The sequence below is a fragment of the Tinamus guttatus genome, unplaced genomic scaffold, assembly GCF_059628265.1.
Source record: "Tinamus guttatus ecotype Peru unplaced genomic scaffold, ASM5962826v1 Tinamus_guttatus_pri_ptg000702l, whole genome shotgun sequence".
Taxonomy (NCBI): Eukaryota; Metazoa; Chordata; class Aves; order Tinamiformes; family Tinamidae; genus Tinamus; species Tinamus guttatus.
This window is the reverse complement of record NW_028289236.1, coordinates 931,802-955,398: the sequence shown is the minus strand read 5'-3', so window position 1 is coordinate 955,398 and position 23,597 is coordinate 931,802. Positions and strand designations below refer to the sequence as shown.

Below are 23,597 nucleotides of genomic sequence, written 5' to 3'. Positions count from 1 at the left end.
AGAGAGGTCCCAGTGCTTGACCTTCTTAAACTGGTCCTGCGGTGAAACCACAGACAGCCTTGGCTGCACAACAGAGGTGTTTGTTAAGTTATAAGAAAATGTGTGGTCGTTGTGTTGCACGGTGGAACAGCCTCGATTTGGGCAGATCACAGCAAGTGCAACTCCCGGGCACACATTCATTAAAAATTTAGCATGTCTCTTATGCCTTTGCCAGGTGTTGATGAACATATCTTCCAGTGAGCAGAAGCAATCAGAGGTCAGCTGGTGCACAGTGCTCCTGGTGGGATGGAGATGGCCCTGAGGTGAGTGATGAGAGGAAGTGTTAGTGTAGCAGTGAGGTTGGCCCCAGCTTGAAAGCTGACACTGTAAACTAACCTGCTTTCTTTATATGGCTATAAAGTTGTTTCACAGTCCTTCCCCTGGGATGCTGTTTGCACCTCTTACCTGTGAGGATGAAATAGCTTGTGAGGTGGCGCTGCAAGATGGATCAGAAAATGATCTGGGTTAGTAACACACCTTTCCAGGTCAAGTGTGGGGAAGGTGCTTCAGGCTGGGAGACCCTTCAGCAGTATGGCCATGGAGAAACATGTTCAGTCTTGACACCAGAGAAATGGTGCAGGAAATGACAGGGCCAAGACAAACACTGTTGCCAGTTAACAAAAAAAAAAAAAAACAAAAACAAGCTCAAAAGGCTACCATACATGTACCTCTGCATTTCTCATCATTCCTTAATTATTTTGCAGGAAGAGCTGGCTGCCCAAGATGAAACAGAAGATGCACACCCACTACTTATTCTGGGTTTGGATTCTCTTCTTTGCAAGCGCTGAATTTCTTCAGCCTTGCCCTAAAGTCTGCCTTTGCAAAGAGGGGGCAAGATTTGTGAACTGTTCTGGAGTCAATCTGAGCGGAAGCCTCATCTTTCCGCCAGAGACAGAGCACTTGGATTTGTCTAACAGTGGCTTGCATACTATGCCCAGCCTGGCACTGAAATCCCTGTGGAAGCTGCAAGTTCTCCTTCTGTGCAGGAATGACATTGCTGAGGTAGGAAGGGGAGCATTTCGCTCTTTGGAGAGACTCCAGAAGCTTGATATCAGTGGGAACGTGATCACAGTGCTAGGAAGCAGTTTTTCAGCTGGGCTCAGCGCTCTCCTCGAGCTGTCGTTGTCCCACAACAGGATCCAGGCAGCTCGTTTCAGGAACTTTCAAAATTTTGAGAACCTGCAGAAACTCAACATCCAAAACAACAACATATCCTCCATCGAACCTGGGGCCTTTCGAAGCTTAATCCGCCTGCGGCAACTTCACCTGCAGAACAACCAGCTGCTCAGCCTTCACGACGGGGATTTCTCCATGCTGCAGCATTTGGAGATTTTGAACTTGGAAGGCAACAGGATCAAGACAATTGGCCCTGGTGTCTTCACATCCTTGAGTAGCCTCACCGTCCTGAACTTGGAGCATAACTGCATTGAGCACATCAGGTTCAAAACCTTCCTAAGCCTCCAGACCGCTGGGACACACATTCTGCTTTCTGACAACCCTTGGTTCTGTGACTGCGACCTACAGAGGGTCTTTGCCAAGCTGCATAGTGTCCAGCGTCTGGTCCTAGACCACTATGAGAACATGACGTGTACAGAGCCAGCAGTGCTGAGGAACATCCCACTGGCCTCTGTGGACACCCAGCTCTGTGCTGCAGAGATGGCAACTGTGCTCATTATCACCATCACGGTGCTTGTCAGTGTTGTGGCTGCCATCGTGATGGCAGAGCGAAACAGGAGGAGAAGGACAGGCAAGCACTGGAGTGAAGACAACGAGCTCTCTTACAGCATACATTGGTGAGCTCTGCTATGAAGACCTAGATTCTCCAGTGCACGTGTGTCTTGGATGTTAAATAGGGCCTGACTCAGCTGTGCTGCCACTTCGGTGGTACAAGAGGACATTGGTAGTAAAGCAGATAGAACCAGATATGCAACTTGGAGGGTTTCCAAGAGCAGGACATCTCTAGGCTCCTAGCAAACTGGGCTTAAAGCAAGGTAGCATGTGGGTTTTTCACTGTGTGTCCAAAAACTGGCTGAGGCCAAGGAGCAGGGTTTTCCTCAATGCAGTGATTTTTTTTTTTTTTTCTTGTAAGTACTTTTTCAAAGCACAGTCCCCTTTAGGACTTCCCTTTCTTCTGCTGACTCAGCCTGGGAGCAGACATCAATTTAGTACGTAGCTCCATTCAAAATAAGTTCACTTGATAAACTTTGCCTGTCGCAGTCTTGACAATTTCTAAAGGTTGCATGCTGTCTGGAAAGCACAGTGAGGTGCTGGGAGATGAGAAGCCATTGAACATTTCATCAGTCAAGGTGCTCCATGTTCTCTGATGGCTGGCCAAAAATGCAGGCTGCATTTGCAAAAGCAAGCTGACCTGGTCACCTCTGGCCACCCGTTTGCTCCAGCTGATGAAGACAATCTCCAGGCAAGGATACAGTGAGCGCTCACCTGCCTGACAGACAGTGACTCTCTGAGGTCTGCCTGGTGAAGTCTTCTGTATCCCAGTACAGAGTTGCAATAGGACCGTCACCTGTGGCTGGTTCAAAAGACTTTTTCACACAGATGTGCAAGCAAAAAAGAAGTATAGGGACTTCTCAGGTAGATTGCATGCGCAGGTCTTTTACAAGCTCTTCTATGCATCTGCAGGCCTCTCTTTAAAAACACATTAATAGTAATCTAGTTGCAAATCTAGGGGCATCCTTGTTTTCAGTGGTTTCTTTGGTGATAATGTTTCGTCTGTTGTGTTTTGTGTTTACCTTAAAAATATATATTTATATATATCTGCTGAAGTGCAGGTACATCTCTTTTTTTCTTATATCTCCTCCCTCTTGCCCCCAAGGGTGGTTGCACCTTGTCCAGACTTCTGCTATGCCAAAGAGTAGTTTGAGTTACGGTTAGCCCAGGAGAATGGCTGGTGGAGGGGCATGAGCTGCAAAATAGTGTCTGGGCTATCTTGGATTGCAGCTGAAGCATGAAGACATCTGGGAATGGAGGCTTGTGCCATGCTGGGATATATGTGGCACTCTCTCACCGTGAACAGCTTCATGGTGCTATCCGTCTTCTTAGCTCACAGGGAGGGAGTCTCAAGCCAGCTTCTGCCACCGTAATTTTGAGGAGATGCAGATTGTGTGAAATAGCAAAGAACAGCATAAAGGTTTTAGAAATAAGAGGTATAGGAAATGGAATTGCTGAGAGGTGACTGAGAAGAGGCTTATGAACAGTCTTAATGAACACACACACATACACACACACACACACACACGCAAAAACAGTCTTAAAATCCCAGTATTAAAAATCACAGAGATTTGGGTGGAAAGGCACCTCAGAAGACCACTGCTTCAAGCCTTTCCCCACGCGCTGCCACTCCAAGCCCATCCAGCATTTGTCCTGGTGCAGCTTGTGTCTGTAGCTTCTCATCCTCTTCCTGCAGAGACTTGTCTTTCTTCTCTGTGACACTCTGTGTAGACAAAGGCCACTAGATCTCTCCTTGCCTTTTCCAGGCTGATTAGCCTGCCATCTACGGAGGCTAGTGAACGGATAAAATGCCCTGTCTGTTAAGGACAAGCAGGGAGAGCTGCTGCGGTAGCAGACATAGCCATTAACTCCACCTGGGCAGGTGGATCACGGCTTGCTTGTGTGTGCATCCGCCACAAGAGGGCAAGCTTAGATGCTCCTATAACCCTGACAACAGGGCTCAAAACAGGACCACAATGCCAGGTATGGGAGAAGGCCTCCTTGCGTGTCTCTCCCATCAGCCGTGTTGGGGGCAGATGAGAAGAGCTCAGCCCCTTGCCGGGCAGGTGGGATGCATCAGAGCTGTTATCCACAACCTCCAAGAGTTATGTCTGCACGGTATGGCACAGTGTGCATCCATGGGCAAGGACAGTTGTTCCAGCTGTGCTAACTCAGAGAAGGGCTAAGTATTTTTGCTACCTAGAGTCAGTCCCAATCTCACTCCCTGAGACCAAGCCTGTCTGAAATTCCAGCAAGGCAACAAGCTCTCAGAGGAAAGGGATGTTTGACTGTTGAGACTCTGCTTCCATGCGCACCTCATTGCACAACGTGCACAAGAAACACGCTCAGCTGCTGGCCTATCTTGCTTGCTCTTTTCCAAAATATTTATCCCAGACATCTGTACAGTTTTCCTTCACTGAATTTATTGCATGTGAACCTAGCTAGATTTCTGGCGTCTGGCCTGTCCCTCGGCTCCCAGTTTACTGCCACAGGGATTGGCAGAGGGCAGAGCGATCGTGCCAAAGGTTGAATGAGGACATACTTTCCGTTCGGAAGTCAGCCACCCCCAGCTCCAGACGGTAGCGCAACAGAGGGCAGTTTCCCGTGAAGAGGAGGCCATGGTGTCTAGCAGACCTCCTCTCTGGGCGAGCGCACGGCCAGCTGGGCAAGGCCCCATCCCTTTTCCTGCCTCTTGTGAAGCTGTGGTCCGAAAACACTCAAGGTGCTAAAATCAAATTGCACTTGGAGGTGCCAGAAGTCATACTCTAGGCTGCATCCTGAGGTGATGGGGAGAAGAACGAGCACATCTGTCCTAGCAGTCAGACAGAACATCTGGACTAGCAATCAGGCAGCACAGCCTTGCTCCAGCCGCTGGTCCAGCCTTTACGGGGGCTCTGCAGAGCAAGCACAGGAGATCCTCTCACATTTCAGCCCCAGTCTGCCTTGTGCGCTTGCAGGAGCTCACCCCCTCCTGCGTCAGGAATGAAGGGCAGGATACAGCCTCAAGTATGACTCATGTCTAAGAGCAACAGGTCAAATCCCACTAGTTTTAACAGCAGCTCATACCTCTGCTTTTCTCCTGCACTCTCCTTTTCAAGAGGACTCATTGAAGGCAGAGAAGAATGGATTTCACGTATTTTTCTCTCATGTATGTAAAGAAAAATTTCTTTACGTACAAAAGGCCTTGGTAGTCAACACCAGGTAGGCGTCAGGCCTTGGTTGCTTCTTCTCCCAAGGCCATGCACACCACAGCCTCTGAAGACCTATATAAAACGTGTTAAAATTGAACAGTGATGGCGGTGGTGGTAGTAGTGGGGTGATGCTTGCAATTTTTAACAGGGAATAACAACATAGAAGAGCTGCCTGGCTTCCCAGCAAGGACCTGAGATACCAAGGCCTGTCCTGCAAGTGGCACTGTGGTACCTGCATTAGGAGATCTCCCTAGTCTTAGATACTGGGGGCTGCTCAGTGCAGCCAAGATCTACTGGTGCCCTCAGGAGAAGGGCATCCAGATAGGCACAAGGCCAGAACCACCTGGCATTTCCAGGATCCACCTCTGGTTTGATCTATGCTTGGTCCATGGTAATGTTGCCATTCCGGTGTGTGGTTGACTCCCTGTGACTCTGTGTTTCTTTTAGAACAATCCAGACTGGTGCCTTGTCTTCTGTGCTGTTTCCCTGTGCCTCTTTCCCAAATGTGGAGTTTGAGCCTACTTTTTCTTCAGAGAGGATCTGGTGGTTTAGGGAAGGATGAAAAGTCTGGTACTATGTTTGCAGAAATGCTCCATTGGTGCCCAGATTAGATCCACCATTTGGTATCCTTATTTGAGTAAAATTCCAAGTGCAGCTGAGTCACCAAGTCCTGAAAAACATCACTGGGTGACCAGGCCTATCTTATTTTTAGGTGCTTGGCTTTCAAGGGCCCTTGGCACTTTCCCAATGAATACACAGAGGGGCTGGGTCCCCCGGAAATGCTCCTTCACCTTCACAGCAGCTAGACAGGAGAAAAAAAAGTCAACTTTCCTACCCATAAATAGAAGCCAGAGAAAATGAAGCAGACAGGCATCCAGCTGGGGCAGAAAACCCATGCTGACTGCAAGAGGCAGCAGCAGGAGCCCTGCGCTTTGGGTCTCACCCTGGAGCATCCTCCCTGTAGCCTTGCCCTTATGGTCTGGCTGTGGGAGGTCTCCCTATAAGGCAAAAGATCTCATGCAGGGACCAAGGGCTGGGCAGGGATGGCTGCACCTTCACCAGGAGGCCTTCAGGGAGATTGGGGGAAAGGGGAGGGCAAATCACTCTGCACTTACAAAGCAGCCGTGAACCCAAAGTACAGTGCAGATAAGAAGCCTTCTTTTGGCAACTGGCAACAGTGCTCATAAATTAGAGGAAGTTTCAGGTACCAGGAAACGGTTGATTTTGCTCTGTGGGGGGTTGGTTTGGTATCCATACCCGGAGGGTGCGTTCCTCTTCCAGTTTGCTGAGCTTGTCTTTCCTTTTGCAGGGCTGGTGCTGCTGAGCTGTGATCTTCAGGTGTTTCTGGACTACTCATGGAGTGGCAAGAGAAGGTACACCTGAGGAGCAAGACCATGCTGGGCATGCTCGTCATGCTCTGAAGGGGTCTGTATCTTGCCTCGAAAAAACTCTAGGACTCATAGAGCAGGAAAGGCAGGAAAGTGTGGCTCCACAGATACAACTGCAAAGGAGAGCTCAAGATGGTCTTTTACAGGAAAGCCAAGTATCTCACCTAATCTCATGAATCCAGGAGCTGGACTTTTAGAGGCATCCTGAGGTGTGATCGTTGCCTCCTGTGACCTGAGGTGAAAAACATCACAGGAGGCAACGATACCAGTGAGTGAGAGCATCACCTAGCCTGCGCACCTGGGAGACTTCCCCTTCCACTTGCCCAGTGGCAGTGATGCCACCTGCTTCATGAGAGACCACAATGACATGCCAGAAGCTTCAGACCTAAACTTTTGGCTGCCTTCTATGTCCCCAGAGTGCTGTGACAGCTAAGGGATCAGCTGATCTGGTAGAGACCCAGGGCAAGATCAGCCCCTTCCCATGGTCAATTCCCTTGCCATGGTCAATTCCCTTCCCATGGGACGTGGGAGGGTCCTGTCTCCCCTAGCCTCAGTGGACACAAGGGGAGAAGTGGAAGTGCATGGCATGCCTTCAAGGTCCATGTTTGCACCTTGTTCTCTGCTGGGGGGAAAGGGGTGCTGGGGAGAGTAGGGAGGATTTGGCAGTTCGCAGGCTTTGGAAAGGGCCCAACTGCCTTAGGAGAAATTCCTCACATAGTTTTGCCATTAAGAAAGTGCTGACCTGTTTGGGGGTGTTTGCTGAGCAGTAAAGATGAGCCAAAAGCAGTTTGCAAGTGCTGAGAGAATACAGCCCATTTTCTCATCACTAGAGCCAAGCAGCAGGTCAGGATCTATGGGGAAAGCAGTGCCTGGTGCACAGTAATTTTGAAAGTCACAAGCGACTCCACCAGGATATTTTGATACTCACTGCCTTTACTTGCAGCCAGAGAGATGTTCCAGTTGAAGCAGAGCAGCATCCTGGTACCCATGACACAGGTGAGTGTGAGAGGGATGTCCTGCTGGCTACATCCAGGTTGTGTGGACAGAAACTAGAGTCCATGACCTCTCTCTGCTGCTCTCTGAAACCCTGAAAGTCCCACAGGTGACACCCGGGAGATGGACTGAGAGCTGGAGTCTCAGGATGGGGATGAGATGATGATAGAAAGGCAGGGACATTAATTGTAGTATGATCTGGGCTACCTTTGGAAATGTGAGGGACGTGCACAGGGCAGGGAAGCTCTTCCTTCTTTGTAACAGAGCCAGACTGCTGGTGCTGATAACTGAAATGCCTGTATTCAAGGCAGAAGCAGGCAGGTGGAGGAGAGCACCTGGTTTGGACTGGTATGAGTCATGCAGGGAATGTGGCTAATGTTCACTGAACCTCTGAAAGGCCAGAAAGTAAACAAACAGCCTAACTGCAATAAATAAGGAGGAATCAGACCCCCCACAGTTTCAGGACAGCAGCAAGTGCGGGTCAGAGCAACAGAGTGAAAGCAAACCTGCAAGTGTACTGATGCCTGATGGCTAAGAAACAAGGAGGGAGAACCAGAATGGTGGGTCAATAAAACCCAGGGTCTACAGCTTCATAGGACAGAGAGAGAAGGACCTACCAGGGCATGGCAATGTATGTGGAGGGTAACATAAAAGATATTAAGGGATAAGAGACCTCCTTGGACATCTCTTGGAGCACTTCCTACTAACAAATCCCAGACTTTGCTAATAACAAAGATACTGTCTGCTCAGGACAGTGATAGTGATGGGGAAATCCCAAATGAAACTAGGGGAGCTGCAACTCTAGGAGAGGCAATAATTAGGTGATACTTTGACTCTCCACTTGCAGACAGGATCAAAGCATCAGGGAACAAAGTATAAAGATAAAATCTTTGTATGCTGTAAATGATGCCATTCCACGACAAATGCTTCAAGAACCCACAGGAAAAGATGCTCTTGGAGCAGATCTTCTCTGCTCTTGAGCAGCGCATGCGGCTTAGCTCAAGAGGATCCAACACAGCCTGTGGTATAATGTGATTTAATTTTGTAATAAGGAAGAGCAGGCTGAATGAATCTAGTACTCAGTTACTCATTGTCAAGATAAGAGATCATGTAAAAATGAGTCAACGGAAAGGGAAAGGAAGGGAAGGCAAAGAGAAAGGGAAAGGGAGGGAATGGGAAAGGGAAAGGAAAAAAGCAGGTGAACACAAGAACTCTCAAAAGTGTGGCCCAAAACCCCCAACTCTTCAAGCTGCCTGGAGGCTGAAGTAAAACACTGTATTAAGAGTCCCTGAACATGTGTACCAAAGTACAAAAAGCAAAAAGGGCAGTCTAATAAAGCCCCTGCACAGATGACGAGAAAGAGTGGGCAGCATGGGGAAAAGGTCAATGCTTAAGAGCAGAAGGCCTGCCAAAAGAGCGGGGAAGCTCAAAAAACACAGCAGGTCAGATGTAAACAGGAAAGCAAGAGGACTAGAAGCAAACTTGAGCAAGATTTTGCAAAGTGTGCGCAAACCAGCCGTGAAGAGCTCAGCAAATCTCTGTAATGCAGGGAGGCACCCAGGGAGTTGCAGGGACCCGGGAGAGCACAGGGTTAGCAGGGTAAGGATGGGGAGGCCACGGCAGTGTCAGGCACAGGAGGTGACAGTCTCAAGAGTGGCAAGCACCAGCTGGGTGCTCCCGCATCTCGAAGGAGCAGCAGCAGGGAAATAGGCACAAGCTGCGGGCATCAGGGATATCTCCCAGCAGCGCAAAATCCTTTTCCTCACAGGGCAGAGAGCTCAATAGGGCAGAGGGTTCAGGACTACCCAAGCATTTTTTTTTTGTCTTTTTGTCTGCTGAATTTGCAAGCAGATGCTGAAGTTGATGGAGAAGCAGGAAGCTCTGCCCTGGCTTGCCATCTTAGCTTCAGTCTGGGCTTTACTGTAAAACTCCTCTATCCTTGTCTAGCTCCTGAGATGCTATTCCAGTGCTCTCCAGCACATTCAGTGATGTGCACAAGCTGTCTGGGAGGATCCTCAAGGACCAGGATCCTCATGGCTCTGATATTGTATGGGAAACCATCCCAGGAGATCAGACCTTCTTGGGGTGCGTGGGAAGTCCCATGGCTCAGCACCTTTATTCAGCACTTCTGTATATCCTGACATGGAAGAGCAGGGAAGAGCTTCCACATGTCCAGTCACTGAGTTACTTGGGGCAGGCCAGTCCTGAAGTGCAGGCCATCACGAGCTCCTCTGTGGGGAAATGGGAATTTCTTTTTCCCAGGGAGGAAGCAGCTCCTATTTTGAGTTTGGCTGGGGCAAAAGACTTTATTTTTTTTTCTTTCAGCTAATGCTAAGGCAAGGTTGGCCATTGTTTTCCAGGGATAATGCTGGGTGTAATCGGGGAAAGAGGAGGTAATAATCTCATGGTTCCTGGAAGCCACCCAGCAGTTCAGGGCCATCCTAATCAGACAGGGGCAATTCATTGCCAGGCTGATGCCAAGCTGCCTTGATACTGCACTAGGATCAGGGCCAAAAGCCTCCTGCCGAAGAAGGCTTGCAGCAGGTGTACTGGCTGTGTTCCGGGTCTGTCTCCAAGAGACCAGCATTGCCGTATCCCTGGTCCTCCTGTTTGAGGACGGTTTCCTCTTGGTTTTATTTCCACCCAGGCAAAGTGCAGGTATGAGCAGAGCAGTCTCAAGTGAGCAGGACATGCAATCTGTAAGACCAGGCATTGCACAACATCCTGCTTGTCCCATCAGGCCCCGCTCCTGCTGCCAGCCATATGCCACCTATGTCCTCCCAGCCATGCGCTGCTCGTCTGTAATCCAGAGAAAACCACTGTAATTATAATGGTCAAAGGGTGCAGACTGGTCCATCAGCAGGCTGGCCCCAGATGCCTCCTGCAGAGACCATTTCATGCTTGGCCAGAGTTCAAGGCTCTCAGGATGCTCAAGCGAGTACCTGTCTGTCAGTGAAGGAAGGATAAGGAATGCGTGCATTTCTGTGTGTGTCAGAATAAATAGCTTTAAAGAGATCTCTTTGAAAGGGCTGGGGATGGGAAGCAGGAATTTGGCAGAGTTTGCCTGCTCTGTGGCTAACAGCCCTGACTCGTGTCAAGCAAGGATGATTTTGATGTGAACTGATCTGCAAGTCTCTGGAGAGGAAAAGGGAAGTGTGTGTTTGTGAGCAGAGCTGAACGGGGCACAGCACCCTCAGACAGGCCAACTAAGGCAGTTCGGGCAAGAGGAAGGGGTCTCCTGGCCATGGGCCTGAGGAGTCCTGCAGGCTGTGGGTGGCCCCATGCAAACCAAGTGGAACTGGGGGAGAGATCCAGAAGAGCTAGAGCCGGCAGCCAGGATGTCCTGATGTGGGAGGACTCCTCCCTAGCATGAGCAATTCAGGCTCTGTGACTAAACTGGGAGTGCGGGGGAAGTTTCTGTGAGCTTGCCGGGCTCCGCTGGGTTTAGCAATAAGAATGGGAAGAAACTTATGCCTGGTTACTGGCTGTGGACTGTATATTTATATCCTCCACAACATCTCAAGTCATTGGATTAAGGATATTGGAAGGGACATGCCTATGTAGGCCATTTAGGATCTGTTCATGGGCTTGTTGGCCAAGAATTTCCCTCCTCGCTTTCTGACCTGTTGATCCCATCCACTTCCACACCCTACCCTAGCAGCAGGCTCCAGAAGGGCAGTACTGTTGGGGCCGGAAATGCTTTCTTAGACGTGCTTTCAGCCCTTCTTCGATGAGTGTTACCTAGTGCCCCTAGTGCTGGTGTTGTAGGATCAGCTCTGCATTCACCTCATCCACTGCCTTCATGAACTTGTAACCGTCCATCATGCCCCTTCCACCTTCTTGTCTCCTAATGAGAGCTTCTGCCATGACCACCTCTCCCATGAGCTAGTTGCTCCATCCCCTGGATCATTTTGTTTGCTCTTCTCAGCATGGTCTCCAGCTCCCTAGGGACCCTCTCAATCTGCGGACACCAGACTTTCACACCATGCTTGTGCTGTGTGTGCACCAAGGTTTCACATGGCATCAAAGCTGTACCCTCTACATTTCCCACTGGCATCATACAAACAGGACTATGAAGCAGAAGGGGAAACGTGCTATTTTCCACACCCAACTGAGAGTCAGAGAAACCCAAGGGCGAGCCAAATGGATGAGCCATGCAAGAAGCATCCGCCTTGTCCCCTTTCCCATGAAACGCTTCTCTCAGCATTTCTTTTGATGTGTGCAGAAGTATTGACTTTTTTCCATGGAGTGGATGAGTCATGGAGGAGAAGAGGGGAGCGGGGACAGCCAGGACACTCCACTTGCCTGAGCCAAGTGGGGAAGTGGGGAGGCCATTTGGAGGGGCAGACGTCACTCCAGGGTGCAGGCAAAAGCCATGCAGCAGGAAGCAGGAGGGAGCTGGGTCGAGGACGTGCAAGGCTCAGGCATTTGGGGCTCGCTGTCTCTCTGCTGACTCTGCACAGGGGCTCCTCGGACCCCACTGAGACTTAGGATGGGCATGTGGATGGCTCTTGGGCCACCCTTCTCCTTGCACGAGGCAGAGGTTACTGTGCACATAGGGGTGAGCTTTCGGCTATGACCATGCCAGATGCACAGTTGTGTATCTGCTGGCTCTGGCGCAAGTGCTCTTGCGTGTCCTTATCTCTCTCGTGTGTTGCTCAGCTCTTTTATTGCTGATATCCGGCTTGGGATCAGGCCAGGCAATCTCCATGGAGTCGTGACTCAGCCAAACGGGTTGCTCAGCCCGTGGCTGGGGTGGATGGCGAGAGGCTCTGCTCAGCCTTGCCCTGTCCCGGAGCAGCCCGCTTTCCTCGCTGGGGGAGCCATGCCTCATGGGGCTGCAGACTGGAGCCCGCCCTGCCCCTGCTGAGGCAGGACTCGGTGGCACCTTGTCCCCTGGGCTCTGTTTGCCTCCCTGCCAACCACAGCAACTTGCACCGTGCTGTTGTTTCTGCATCCACAGGAGCTTACGGGTGGGCTGCAGATCCTGTAGCCTTTCCAGCTCTCCAGCCACCCGCGTAATGACTCTTTCCTGCCTCTCTCCAGCCCCTGCTCATGCATTTGCTAAGGTCGGCTGCTGTGGCTAGCTGCAGAGCTGCTATGGTTGCAGCCTCCCCGGCACCCGGGTCTGTGCTAGCTCATCCCTGTGCACATGGACGGGTAACGTGCTTCCCAACTCCGCCACAGTCTTGCACTCGCCAGGTTCCCCCCTTTTGGGGAATATCTGGATTTCCAATTATCCCCACTCCCTGCCTGAGCTCCTTGGGTCCTTCCCAAACCCTGTCCTTCACTGCGCTGTGTGCAGGGGGATGCATTTTGCAGACAGAGTCAGGATGCGGTTACATTCCCTGTCAGATCTTGTCGGAAGGGAGGCTACAGCGAGGTCCTCTGCAGCCACACAGCTTTCCCTGGTCTGCTCCCTGTGCCACTACTCTGGCTTACCGTCCAGGCTGCAAGTGCACACGGACTTCTGAGTCAGAGCAAAGGAAGCAGCAGAGAAATGCAGAGCTGGCTGGTAGTGCGGCTTGCAAATCCCTGGGGGCCACTTCTCATTGCTCGCTGTTGTCCTTCTGCCATGCCAAAACAGCCCAGGAAATCCATCTCTGCTTCCTAGGTGAGCACTGGAATGAGTGGGGGGAGCCCTCCGGCAGGCCCCCAGGATGGGAGCTTTGCAATAACCCTGCATGCCTTTGCCGAGGAGAGCAGGGCTCTTTTTTCTCTCATTTGGAGCGGTCTGCGCTGAGCCGTGCGGGAGGGAGCCCTCCAAGCCGTGCCTTTGAGGAGGGAGCATTTCCCCTTTCTCAGCCCGGGGGTAATTGTAATCGGAGTGACTCCACCCTGGAGGCCTTGACCTCCTTGCTTTGATGCTTTGTGGGCATCCTCACCAGCCAGGGCCTGAAAAAAAAAAAGAAAAAAGAAAAAAGAAAAAAAGGGAGAAAAGCCTAGGAGGAGGGAGGCGGGGGATTCAAAATTAGCAGCAAAGCTTGGAGCACTTTCACTGCACAGTGGTGCTCTGGGATCAGCCTGGGGTCACGGCAGTGGAAAGGAGACCAGCCAGGGCAGCACTGTGTCCTGCACTGTGTCCATCACTTAGTGGGAGGAAGGGTCTCGGATGTCTCCTTTGGCTGGATCTTGCAGGGACACCTGTGCCCCAAGGTGGAGAGGGTCTTCAGCGGCTGATGACTTTTGGGGTGAAACTCCTCATTGGGAAATGCAAGTCTTTGCAATGTAACTCCCAAGAAGAGCAGGCGGCTCCATCCCTGACTGCAGTGCCGCTTGAGGGGGCCCTGGGGCGGCAGCCCTGCACCCGAGGCCGAGCCATGTGTGCGGCGTGCTGCTTTCCCGGAGCGTGGTTCTGCCATGACGCACAGAGCGGGTGGAAAACAAACGGCTCCAAGGGCTGTGCAGCGCTGGGAAAAGCCGCTGGAATACCGATAAATGTCACGTCGAGGAGGCAGGTTACAAAGGCCGGCTCTGTCGCGGCCGCCATGACTCAGGCAAGAGGCCGGTGGCAGGCACATGCAGAAGAGCCTCCCGTCACTCGGCTGGTTTTCCTGCTCCCCGGCTCGCCGTGGCCTTTTGTTTTTCTGCCCGGCCGCTTGCCAAATATTGTCCTTTGTCTGCTCGTCCCTCACTGCTCCCCCTGGGCCCCAGCCCGAGGCTCCTGCTGCTCCGTTTCCCCTGCTTCCCCCCTGCTCCAGCAGCAGCAGCAGGTTTTTGGGGGGGGACCCAACAGTCCCACCTTGTAGGTCACCTCCTTGGCCAGCACCGTGAGACACCCGGGTCTGCTGTTGCCATTGGAGCTGATGGGGGCTGCACTTCCCATGCGGAGCAGCCCCCAGATGAGGCACCTCTGCCCAGGGCACCGCAGCCCCTGGGCCACCAGCCCCGGGAAGCGGCACGGAAGGAAAAGACAGGAGCCAGGAGCAGGGAGGGAGGAAAGCGGGACCCTGTGGAAGCCATGCCGGGCACTGACATGCAGAGACAAAAATGCAAAAACTTTGTCAGAGCCTGGAGCCTGCGGCGCTGCAAGGGCTTTCTGGAAGGAGCTTGGGAAACTTGGGAGCCGAGTGGCTGGGAGAGCTCCACTGCTTTCTGTGCGGTCGGCTTTGGAAAGAGCAGCCTCCCTGGCAGCATCCCCCCCTTCCCTGCAGCGGGTAGTGTTTGTTTGCTTGGGAAAGATGAGCCTCATTATCTGTCCCTCGTGGTCGTGGCTTTAAAACTTTAAAGCACAGTGGGAGGACATTTTATTAGCATGGGAAACTGCTCTGGTGTCAGTGAGACCAGAGCAAGGCTTTGTTTTGCACGGAGATCTCCTTGCCTGGGGCAGCCGTCTCCGTGCCAGCGGGACCAGAGACCCACGTGCGTGGAGCGGTGAGGAGGGCAGGCGAGTTAAACGCCACCCCGTTCTGCCCTCTATCCCCCAAAATTCGCAGTGCTGGAGCGCGGTGGGTCCCAGGTGATTTCCCGTGCTGGAGGCGCCAAGCAGAGCCAGGTGAGGCAGCGAGGAGGAACCCGGGGGTGCAACTCGCCTCCATCGCGGCCGCTTCCCGCTCGCGGCGATGGTATCTCTGCTCTCCTCGAAACGGCAGCCCACCTAATCACGTGGGGAGGGCCAGGGCAGCCCTGCTGTGATTTATACCTGGGGAGACTCTGGGTCCCCAGCTGGGCTGATAAGGATGGGAAAGGGCACTGCTGCCCTACCCCAAAGCAATAACTCTGCCCTGCAGCCTCTGGTGCTCTGCAAGAGAGTTTGCCCTGTCTGTCCATACCACACCAAGCCCATTAAATGCCAGATCACTGTGCAGACACCACTATCAAATTATTTTTAATTTTTCCAAGCACCATCCTTGCCCCAGGACCGTCCTCCTGGTAGCTACAGGTCCACAGCTGCTGCAGCTGCTCCCATGACCCATCATCCCTTCAGAAAACCGCACATGAAATGGCCATGCAACAAATCTGAGCCTCCGTGTATCTTTGTGCAGTTTAGGCACTCGAGTAATACCCAGCAGCATCTACCTGGCAGAGAGGAAGCCAACTGCAGAAGAAGGCAGGAGAAATAATTCACTTTTCCAACAGAGAATGTGCAAGTTTAACAGTTCTGTCCCTATAAAAGCATCCCATGCCCAAATCAAAGGCAGCTTTGGTGCTATATATCACCTCTAGTCAGGGCTTGGGCCCAGGAGCATTTGGCTCCACTGCCCAAGGCACCATGTAAAGGCATGTAGTTAAAAGACATATAGCACGTTCATCTCCATGAGCAGCTGCATGCCGTGGTTCATTCTGCTAGAGCCGAGCCGCTGCTTAGACTAAACACTGCCTCCGCCATCCGTGAATCACTCCCTAGATCCGCTGGAAGTTTCCAGGGCTTGAATTTCAGAAAGTCGCTGCCGCAGGGCACTAAAGCGCAGCGCGAGACAAAGCAAGGTGTGGCGCTTTCGGAGGATTACCTTGCCTGCCGTGGGCCTGCAGGAGCTGGAGGGAGATGAAAGCTGGGGCGAGGAGGGGAGGGAATGAAAGCACGAGGGAGCACAGGCTCCGCAGCATTTGCCTGCATGGAGAGGTAAAGCGAGGTGTGTTAACTGCAGGGGCTCTGCACCCCATTGCCCCGGTGAGGGCTGGTGGTGCCCATGGTCTCCTAGGGCTCATGCTCTCCTAGGACCCATGGTCTCCCAGGCTCTGCTGTTCTGGTGAAGAGAGGAAAGGTGGTGGGAAAGGCTCCGGGGCTTCCCAAGGCCTCTACGCACACAGAGGAGGAGGACATGGGTTGCTCCTTCAAAGGCCGGGCTGGTCCAAGAGGGCTCCCCAGGCGCAGCATCCTTCCCTGCTGGGCAGAACCGGGCCAGCCGGCGCCTCCGGGGACGGAGCCACTCGCTCACTCCAGACCAGGATTGATCTGAGCGCCGAAACCCGCTGCCCTCGGATCTTCAGCAGAGCCGGGCTCGGACCACGGCGGCGAACGGGCTCCGCAGGGGGAGGGACGGGGCGAGCGGCGCCCCGGTACCCGCCCCGCCTCCCCGCCCCGCCCCGCCGCGCCGAGCCGAGCCGAGCCGAGCCCAGCCGCGATCCCGGCACCCGGCGGGCACCATGCGCCCGCGGTGAGCACCGGGGCTGGGGCTCCTCGGCGAGAGGCAGCGGGGCAGCGAGCTCCGAGGCGGAGCACGTCGGGGGTGCGGGAGGTGGGGGGTGCACGGGAGCGCCGGTCCCGGAGCTCGTCGCGGGGTGCTGAGAGGCGCCGGGGCTGGAGCACGTCGGTGGGAGGCTGCAGAGGGGCCCCACGGCGCGTCGCGGGGTTCAGGGGAGCCCCGGGAGCGGGCAGGGGCTGCAGGGCTGTACCGGAGTCTTGGGGGTCGTGGCTGCACCGTGTGTGCGAGGCTGCCCCCGGGGCGGGGGGCTCCGGCTTGCGCCGAGAGTGCGGAGCTGCAGGGAGGTGTAACCGCTTGGTCCCTGCTTCCCTTGCAGGTGTCCCCTGCGGCGGCCGCTGCTGCTCGGGCTCTTTGTCCTGCTGGTCCCCGCCACTTTCCAGGAGCCCGGTAACGTGAGCGGGACCCGGGAGCAGGGTGGGGGGGACTGCTGGGCTGTGGAGAGGTTCCTCCTGCTGTGCCTGGGGGGCGGTGGGTGCTGCTTTTGTCTCCCCTCTGCCTTCCCTTCTCCTGCTGCTCCGCGGGAGAAGTGACTGCAAAACCTGCGCTGCTGTGGGCTGGGCACGGGTTGCATCTCCCACTCGGGGTGAAACCCCAGGTGAAACACGTGGCTGTGGCTCCAGTTCGTGCGTGGCAAACACGGACACGGAGAGCAGCAGGACTGGGCTCTTGCGCTCACTGTTGTATTGCTGGGATGCCTGTGGCTGCGTGTGCTTGGGAGCACAGCGGGCTGCAGAAAGCCTCTGCACGTGCCCCAGAGGTGCAACGCCTCCCGTGCTGCCTTGATAGGGGCTTTCCCCTGCCTTCAGGACTTGGAGCACAACCCCATGCAGTCTCCTGGTCCGTTTGCATGATGAACTTTCCCTGCCCTCCTAGGAAAGCTTCCTCCTGGCTGCCAGGCGGGTTTAAAACCCTGCACCCCTTGCAGCCGCGGCCAGTGTGTGTGAGCGTGTGCCAAATCCATGGCAGGCAGAGAGAGTGGCTGTTGACAAGGCGAGCCCTTGACCTGCTCGCGGCTCGGGAGGCTCCTGGGGATCTCCCTTATGCCATTCAGGTGGCTGGACTGGGTTGGGTGAGACTCACACCATGGAGGGCATGAGAGCAGCCGGCCCCGGGGCTGCTGAGCACCTCCCCAGATCGGCCAGGTGAAGGGAGGGAGCATCGGGCGTCCTTGGCTTGTTAGCAATAGTCTTGGCACCTGGATGGAGGCAGTGGTAAACATCCCCAGGTGGAAGTGTTTTCACAAGGATTTTGCTCAGTTTGCAGAAGGTGCTGAGCTTCTCTGATTGCCCCAGCGCTCTGGTGACAGAGAAAGCGGCACGGGCGCCTCTTCTTCAGGGAGATGTTCCAGTTGGCTCCTGTCTGTGTCATGTGCTGCAGCCCCTACAGCAAGCGAAGGGGCATCGCTCACGCGCCGTCTTTCAGCTCTGTGCTGGGTAGTGCGTGACGCGGGTTGGCAAGTGGCAGCCCGGCTATAAATGAGTTGGAAGTCACAGGCATGCGCTGGGCTGTGAAATTGGTGGATTATTTACAGGAGCGAGGCTTTCTGCCGTCTAGGAATAGCTCGGATACATCTGCACTGAGGCTGGTACTGCTCAGGGCTGTGTCGCGCTCGGGGTCACGGTCTAGCAGTGGGGTTGTAGCCTGCAACACGACACATGGCAGCAGGCAAGGGCATGAGGGCCCCGATGCTCCTCCGCTCCCCTGTGCGAGAGCCCAGTGGGGAAGTTGAGCAGGGCAGTGTGCACAGGCCTGATTTGGTGTGTGTCTGGCCTGGCCATCCGCGGGTTAACAAGGATGCCCAGAGCATGTCTGGGAATATTTGGAGGAGTCACAGAAATGGCCCGAGCTGGATTTATGACCCTGCTTTCTGTTGCATGGGTGCTGGCGGTAACAGTTCCCTAAGGGCTGCTGAAACAAAGTCCCTCTTAGAGGTCTCCAGAGAGGGAAAATTATTCCAATGTGAAATCCTGAATCAACTATTTTAAGTTCCTGGAGGTTGTCCAGAACAGCAGAGTGAAGGCCAGGAGCTGCTTTAACAGGGGTTATTCAGAGCTGAAGTGGCTGGTCACCCACCGCCCCCTCCGTCCGGTGCCTCTGCTCCCAGCATGGCCAGGCAGGGTTTGCCCGGGAGATCTCGGAGCTGGCGGTGCATCCCACGCCACAGGAGTTTGGGTGTTTGTGGGCAAGTTTTGCATAGGTGACATCTACTAGTAGGGATGGAAATGCAAGAGATTGTGCAAGAGATTTCCTGCCCCCAGCCTATCACAAGGGATTGGGCTGTCTCCGGCCAGGTGCAGGGGATGGTGTGTTGCGTGTGTGGGGAAGGTAGGGTTTGTTCCGTGAAAACCTCTTTAAATCCACACTGTTGCTCTTGGGCGTTTCTCCTGTGGCACCTTGCACCAAGGGAGGGCAGGTCATGAACTGCCTTTTCTCCCTCCTTTTCGGCCACAAGCAGGGAAGTGCCCGTTTCACCCAGATGACTTGGCCGTCTCCCAAAGGCAGGCAGGCTGCAAATCGGGTTTTAAAGAATTTGAAAGAGGTCTCTTTTTTTTTTTTTCCTGCTCTCTTTCTTCCCTTGGTTCAATGTCCAAGGACTGTGGGGCCTGTTGTGGCGGCTGCCTATGTGATGGGCTCCCCTGGGAATGTTTGCTCCGAAGGCTCTCCTGGTGCTGAGATAACCTTTCCGTTTATCTGCCTTCCTTGCAAATTTGGGCACTTAATTGGCTGAAGCTTGTCTTGGCTTTTATCGCCAGGTCTCCAGGATCCTCCACTCAAGCACGTAGCCCAGCAGGTGATGGGTGAGGAGCTGGACAGGGGGCTTCTGTGGAGAAGGTGAGGTAGGAACAGTCCTGAGGGCACGTACATATCGTTGCGTGTCTGGATTAGGTCAGGCAGTGGGGAAATCTCCTTCCTTAGAAGGACGGCAGCCCAGAAACAGTCCTCAGAGATGGAGGATCTTCATCCTTGATGTTTCCAGCCTCAGTTAGACGTAGTTGGGACCACCCAGGTGGGAATAGCCCACATATTTGAGTCTATAGGGTGGCATGATGTCATCAAGTGCCTCTTGCGTTGGGCTTCTCAGCGTTGGTTCTGGCTTTGGGAGGTCTTGGTACCTTGAGGTCTCAGGTAACTATGACTGGAAGACCTATCTGTGACAGTGCGGCACACCTGGAAAGCAGAGCTGCCTGCTGTCAGAGTTAAATATATCAGTTGTTCGAGCTCCTTTCTATGAGCATAAAGGCTCGTCCTTGACTTTATTTCCATCTCTGTGTCTTTGAATGCCTCCGATTCTCTGCAAGCACGTGCTGTCAAAGATCAAACAGGTGTCATGCGGAGAGATTTATGAAATGGGATGTAACTGCTTTGGCATCAGGGCTCGGGGATTTTTGACAGGTGGATCTGAGCTTTCATGAACATTATTTTAAGAACCTTTCCTACTATTTAAGAGTAGCGCTGCAGGGGACGTGCCACAGGCAGTGCTAGCAGATGCTGTTTTAGCTTGGGGAGAACTTCTCAGCCTGTAATCATGAGCAAGGAGTTTTCTGCACTATGGGAAGTAGGGAGGCTGACTCACGTTTTGGAGCTGGCATGAATGGATTTTGGCCTGCCACTAATAGTGCCAGGTACATGAACCATAGAGCACCCTTGGGCATCTCTTGGCTTTGAAAAGCATCGTTGGGCTGCTGAGGCCTTTGGGATGGAGTGAAACAGCAGGAGAGGATGCTGCGCTTGGGAAAGTTCGGGAACGCTTTGTCTCCTCCTCGACGGGCAGGATTCGTGTTTGCCCAGCCTTATTTGGGACGCTAGGCTGCCCCGGAGCATGTGGGCAGGGAGAGCTGCTCGGCTTGCGTGGGGGCCCTGGGCCGCAGGAAGCCGGAGCGGGACAGAGCTGTGGACGTCTCCCTGCAGCAAAGCTGGTCGTCCTGTCGCTCTCGCGTGTGGCTCCTGGTCCCATGTGGTTGCTGGCCGGCAGATAAAGCTTCTTCCCGCTCCTCCTGGGGAGGAGGGAGCCGAGCTGGAGCTCTGGGCCAGACGGCGCTTTCCCGCTGGGACGCAGAGGCTAAGAATAGCTGCCTCGCCTCTCGGGATGGCTGGGATTAGGCAGAGCAGTGGGGGCGGACAGGGGCAGCGCAGCCTGTTTGCTCTGTGCCGGTACCCCGGGGACAAGGGGCAGTGCCAGCGGTCGGGCCCGAGCTGCAGCACCCACATAACGCCAGGAACGCTTGCATCATCTCGGCCGGCATCTAAGGGTGTTGTGAGCATGCGGAAGCACCACACAAAGAAAGAGGAAGAGACAGCACCAACGTTCAGCAGCTAATGGCAGTTGGTGGACACCTAAATGTTGTGCTCTTCTCTGCCAGCTGGCAAGGCAAGGGGTGACGCTCGGTCTCTGCTAGCCCAAGGGCAAAGATCTTGTGGGCCACCAAGTAGTAGGAGAGTGTCTCTTGTCCTGAGCTCAGACTGGATTTCAGGTTTCCGTACGGACAGGGTGAGCTCTGCCCAGGTTTCTCCTGTGCCCTGCATGGCTGTGAGCCCCTGAGAGCTCTGTGTTGGTGTGTGGCCATGGGTGAACAGAGACCCGGGCTGCTTTTCCTGTGGCTGCTAGAAGACATTGTACAGGCTGTATCAAACCCCAGGAGACATGGGGATTTCTGCATTGAATAGCAGGCTCGTTGTGGCATTCCTTATTTATTTTGCAGCTGTAATAACCTCTTTTTAGACTGTTTATTTCAGCCCAGTTTGCATGCTGTTGAAAGAGCAAGTCTGAGCGCAGGAGAAGACAAGGGTGCTCAGAAGAACAGATTTTTCAAGCACCATTACAAGGTTAAAAATGGAGGACAGTGATGCCAGAAGGTAAAAAGAGTCTTTTCCCTTGTGGGGGCACATTAACGCTTCTTTTTACGGAGGCAAGAGCGTTTGCAAGTGGGATGGAGCAGGGACAAAGCACAGAGGGTGAGGACTGCTCTGCAGATACCTGTGAGCTCAGAGCCCTAAGAGGATGCTGAGGACGCTGGTGCCACTGGTTGCAGACCAGCTTGCTGGTGCTAGATAGGCTGCTCTCATCCCTGTGGTGTCACAGGATGCTGATGTGTCCTCCAGTGAGTCCATGTCTTGTCAGAATAGCTCTTGGAGCAAAAACAGCACTGGCACAGAGGTGCATGGAAATACACATTCTTTTAGGTGAGCCTGAAAGGTTTCCCCTTTGCATACATGCAATTTTACTAATTTACCAACTTCTCCTTTCCACCTGCTGGGTCTCGCTCTGGTTTGATGTCTTAGTTTGTTTCTCCCAACTCCTTCTTCCAGGGCATTGAATAGAGGATAGCAAAGACTTCCCTCTGCCCAGCTGTTCGGGGAGACAAGTGCTCTCTGCTGGTGTGCGACTAATTATAGCAGGTCTTCCCAGTGCTAAAGTTCTCATGTTTCTTCCCTCAGAGCGGAGGGAACCTTCTGCTTGGTCCCACCACCTGGGACCAAGCCACCAGTCTCCGGTGGCTCCAGGAAGCAGGTGCCCACTCCTGTTGGCTCCTTCTACCTGGTCTCAATCATTCAGAGAATTGCTGGAGGGATTGGCATGGCCTGACACAGAGCAGCAGAAAGGGACATTGCTTGGAGATCCAAGAGCTTGCCATGCCCTGCATGCATGGGGCAAGGTCTCAGCAGTCGCATGGAGAAGTGTTGCCGGGGCCTTACAGGGTGGGCTTTATCCACCACCAACTGTTGAACCTGAGATGACTGAGGGAGGATGCTCGGTTGCGATGTGTGGGGGCTGGCAGGGACTGCTGTGCAGCTTTGCTAGCAAAAGCTTCCCTACGCCTCATTTCTCCTGCTTTGTTCCCCCAACTGCTGTTTTCCTTTGCACACAGTGCATATTTCTCTCCTGGACTGATCTGGTTTGTAGCAGTTGCTACAGATGATAGTCTAAGTTCTGAAACAACAGTCCCAGTGAGTGCACTCTGCCTCTTCCAGAAGTTGGATAGTTTACCAAGAGAAGAATTAATTCTGGCATTTCAGTAGAGAGTTCAAAGCATTAAAGGAGACATCTGGGATTAAATATCGGATGTATATCAGCAGCTCAGAGGTATGGGATTAATAAAGCATTTTAATGATCTTCCAGCATATCTGATGACATTTGAGAATGTGCTGAGGAAGAGCAGTTTTCACGAGCATGCCGTGCATCCCTCTGGCTGTGAATGCAGCTTGGGGGGCTGTTTGGAGACAGCATCTCCTATGATGAATAGGCAGCTTTTGCTGGCCTCTGTTTCACCCTGAAGCTTAATTTCCTCTCCCAGGAGTGAGGGAAGGTGGGAGCCTTTCACAGGTTTGTGTTCATCACCCAAACCACCCCACCCACAGATCCGCCAAGCCGGTTTGCTCTTCCTTTGGCTTCCCAAGTGTGATTGTTGTGTGGTTTTTCCTGGGATTCCTCAATCCTGGGCAGCCAGCAGCAGCAGAGCTGTAGCCGCCGTCTGGGAAGATGGGCGAGGTCTTGCTGAGAGCTGGTGCTCAGAGGAGTCATGGAGAGCTGGATGATGGCATGGAAAATATCAGCCTCCGCAAAGGTGTTGGCTACATCCAAATCCCTGAATATCAAGGAGTAGGAGAAAGTCCCATCCCCTGACTCTGTGGGTAAAGGAATGTGTGTAGTAGCACAGTGCGTGTGCGTGTTTTGGCTTTTAGCATCATACTTGATTAACGTAGAGAGTGTTGCCAGAGATGTAATTGAAACAAGGAGCTGAACAGGATTTAAAAACTGGTTGGGACATTTATGCAGTTAATGAGGACTTCCAGGGTTGTGGTAATATACGTTGAAAGCCTTTAGGACAAATGTTGAAGTAAAGTGCCCAAAGCATAAGAAAGGTGGAGCAGCCAAAGAGCGCAGATGGAAGGACACCATAGTGGGAAAACCTTAAGAGTGCACAGCCAGGATGACTTACCAAAGATTTCCAGGAAATTCCTGTGGTCAACACACTTGATATGATACTTACAGAGATTTGGACTGAGCATTAAATTGTTTGGACATTGGTAAGTCTGTCCCCCTCGCCAAAAGCTCAGCTCTGTTATTAAATCCTAGTAATGAGCAAAAAGCCTTTAACAGAAAGCTCGTTCTA

General features: G+C 53.2%; 1 protein-coding gene across 1 annotated transcript; it reads left to right on the top strand.

Annotated features, from left to right (window-relative positions):
* The first annotated feature begins 285 nt into the window (after positions 1-285).
* On the top strand, positions 286-22,069 carry LOC104577821 (uncharacterized). The gene is made up of 5 exons (XM_088536727.1): positions 286-302; positions 744-1,832; positions 16,802-16,872; positions 19,239-19,317; positions 21,922-22,069. Exons 1-5 carry the CDS (start codon positions 286-288, stop codon positions 22,067-22,069), a joined length of 1,404 nt encoding a protein of 467 aa, XP_088392853.1.
* The last annotated feature ends 1,528 nt before the right edge of the window (positions 22,070-23,597 follow it).

Coding starts and splice junctions, on each gene's coding strand:
- LOC104577821 (XM_088536727.1), top strand. Junction 1,833..16,801: donor CTCTCTTACAGCATACATTG/GTGAGCTCTGCT, acceptor CTTCCCTTGCAG/GTGTCCCCTGCGGCGGCCGC. Junction 16,873..19,238: donor CGCCACTTTCCAGGAGCCCG/GTAACGTGAGCG, acceptor TTTTATCGCCAG/GTCTCCAGGATCCTCCACTC.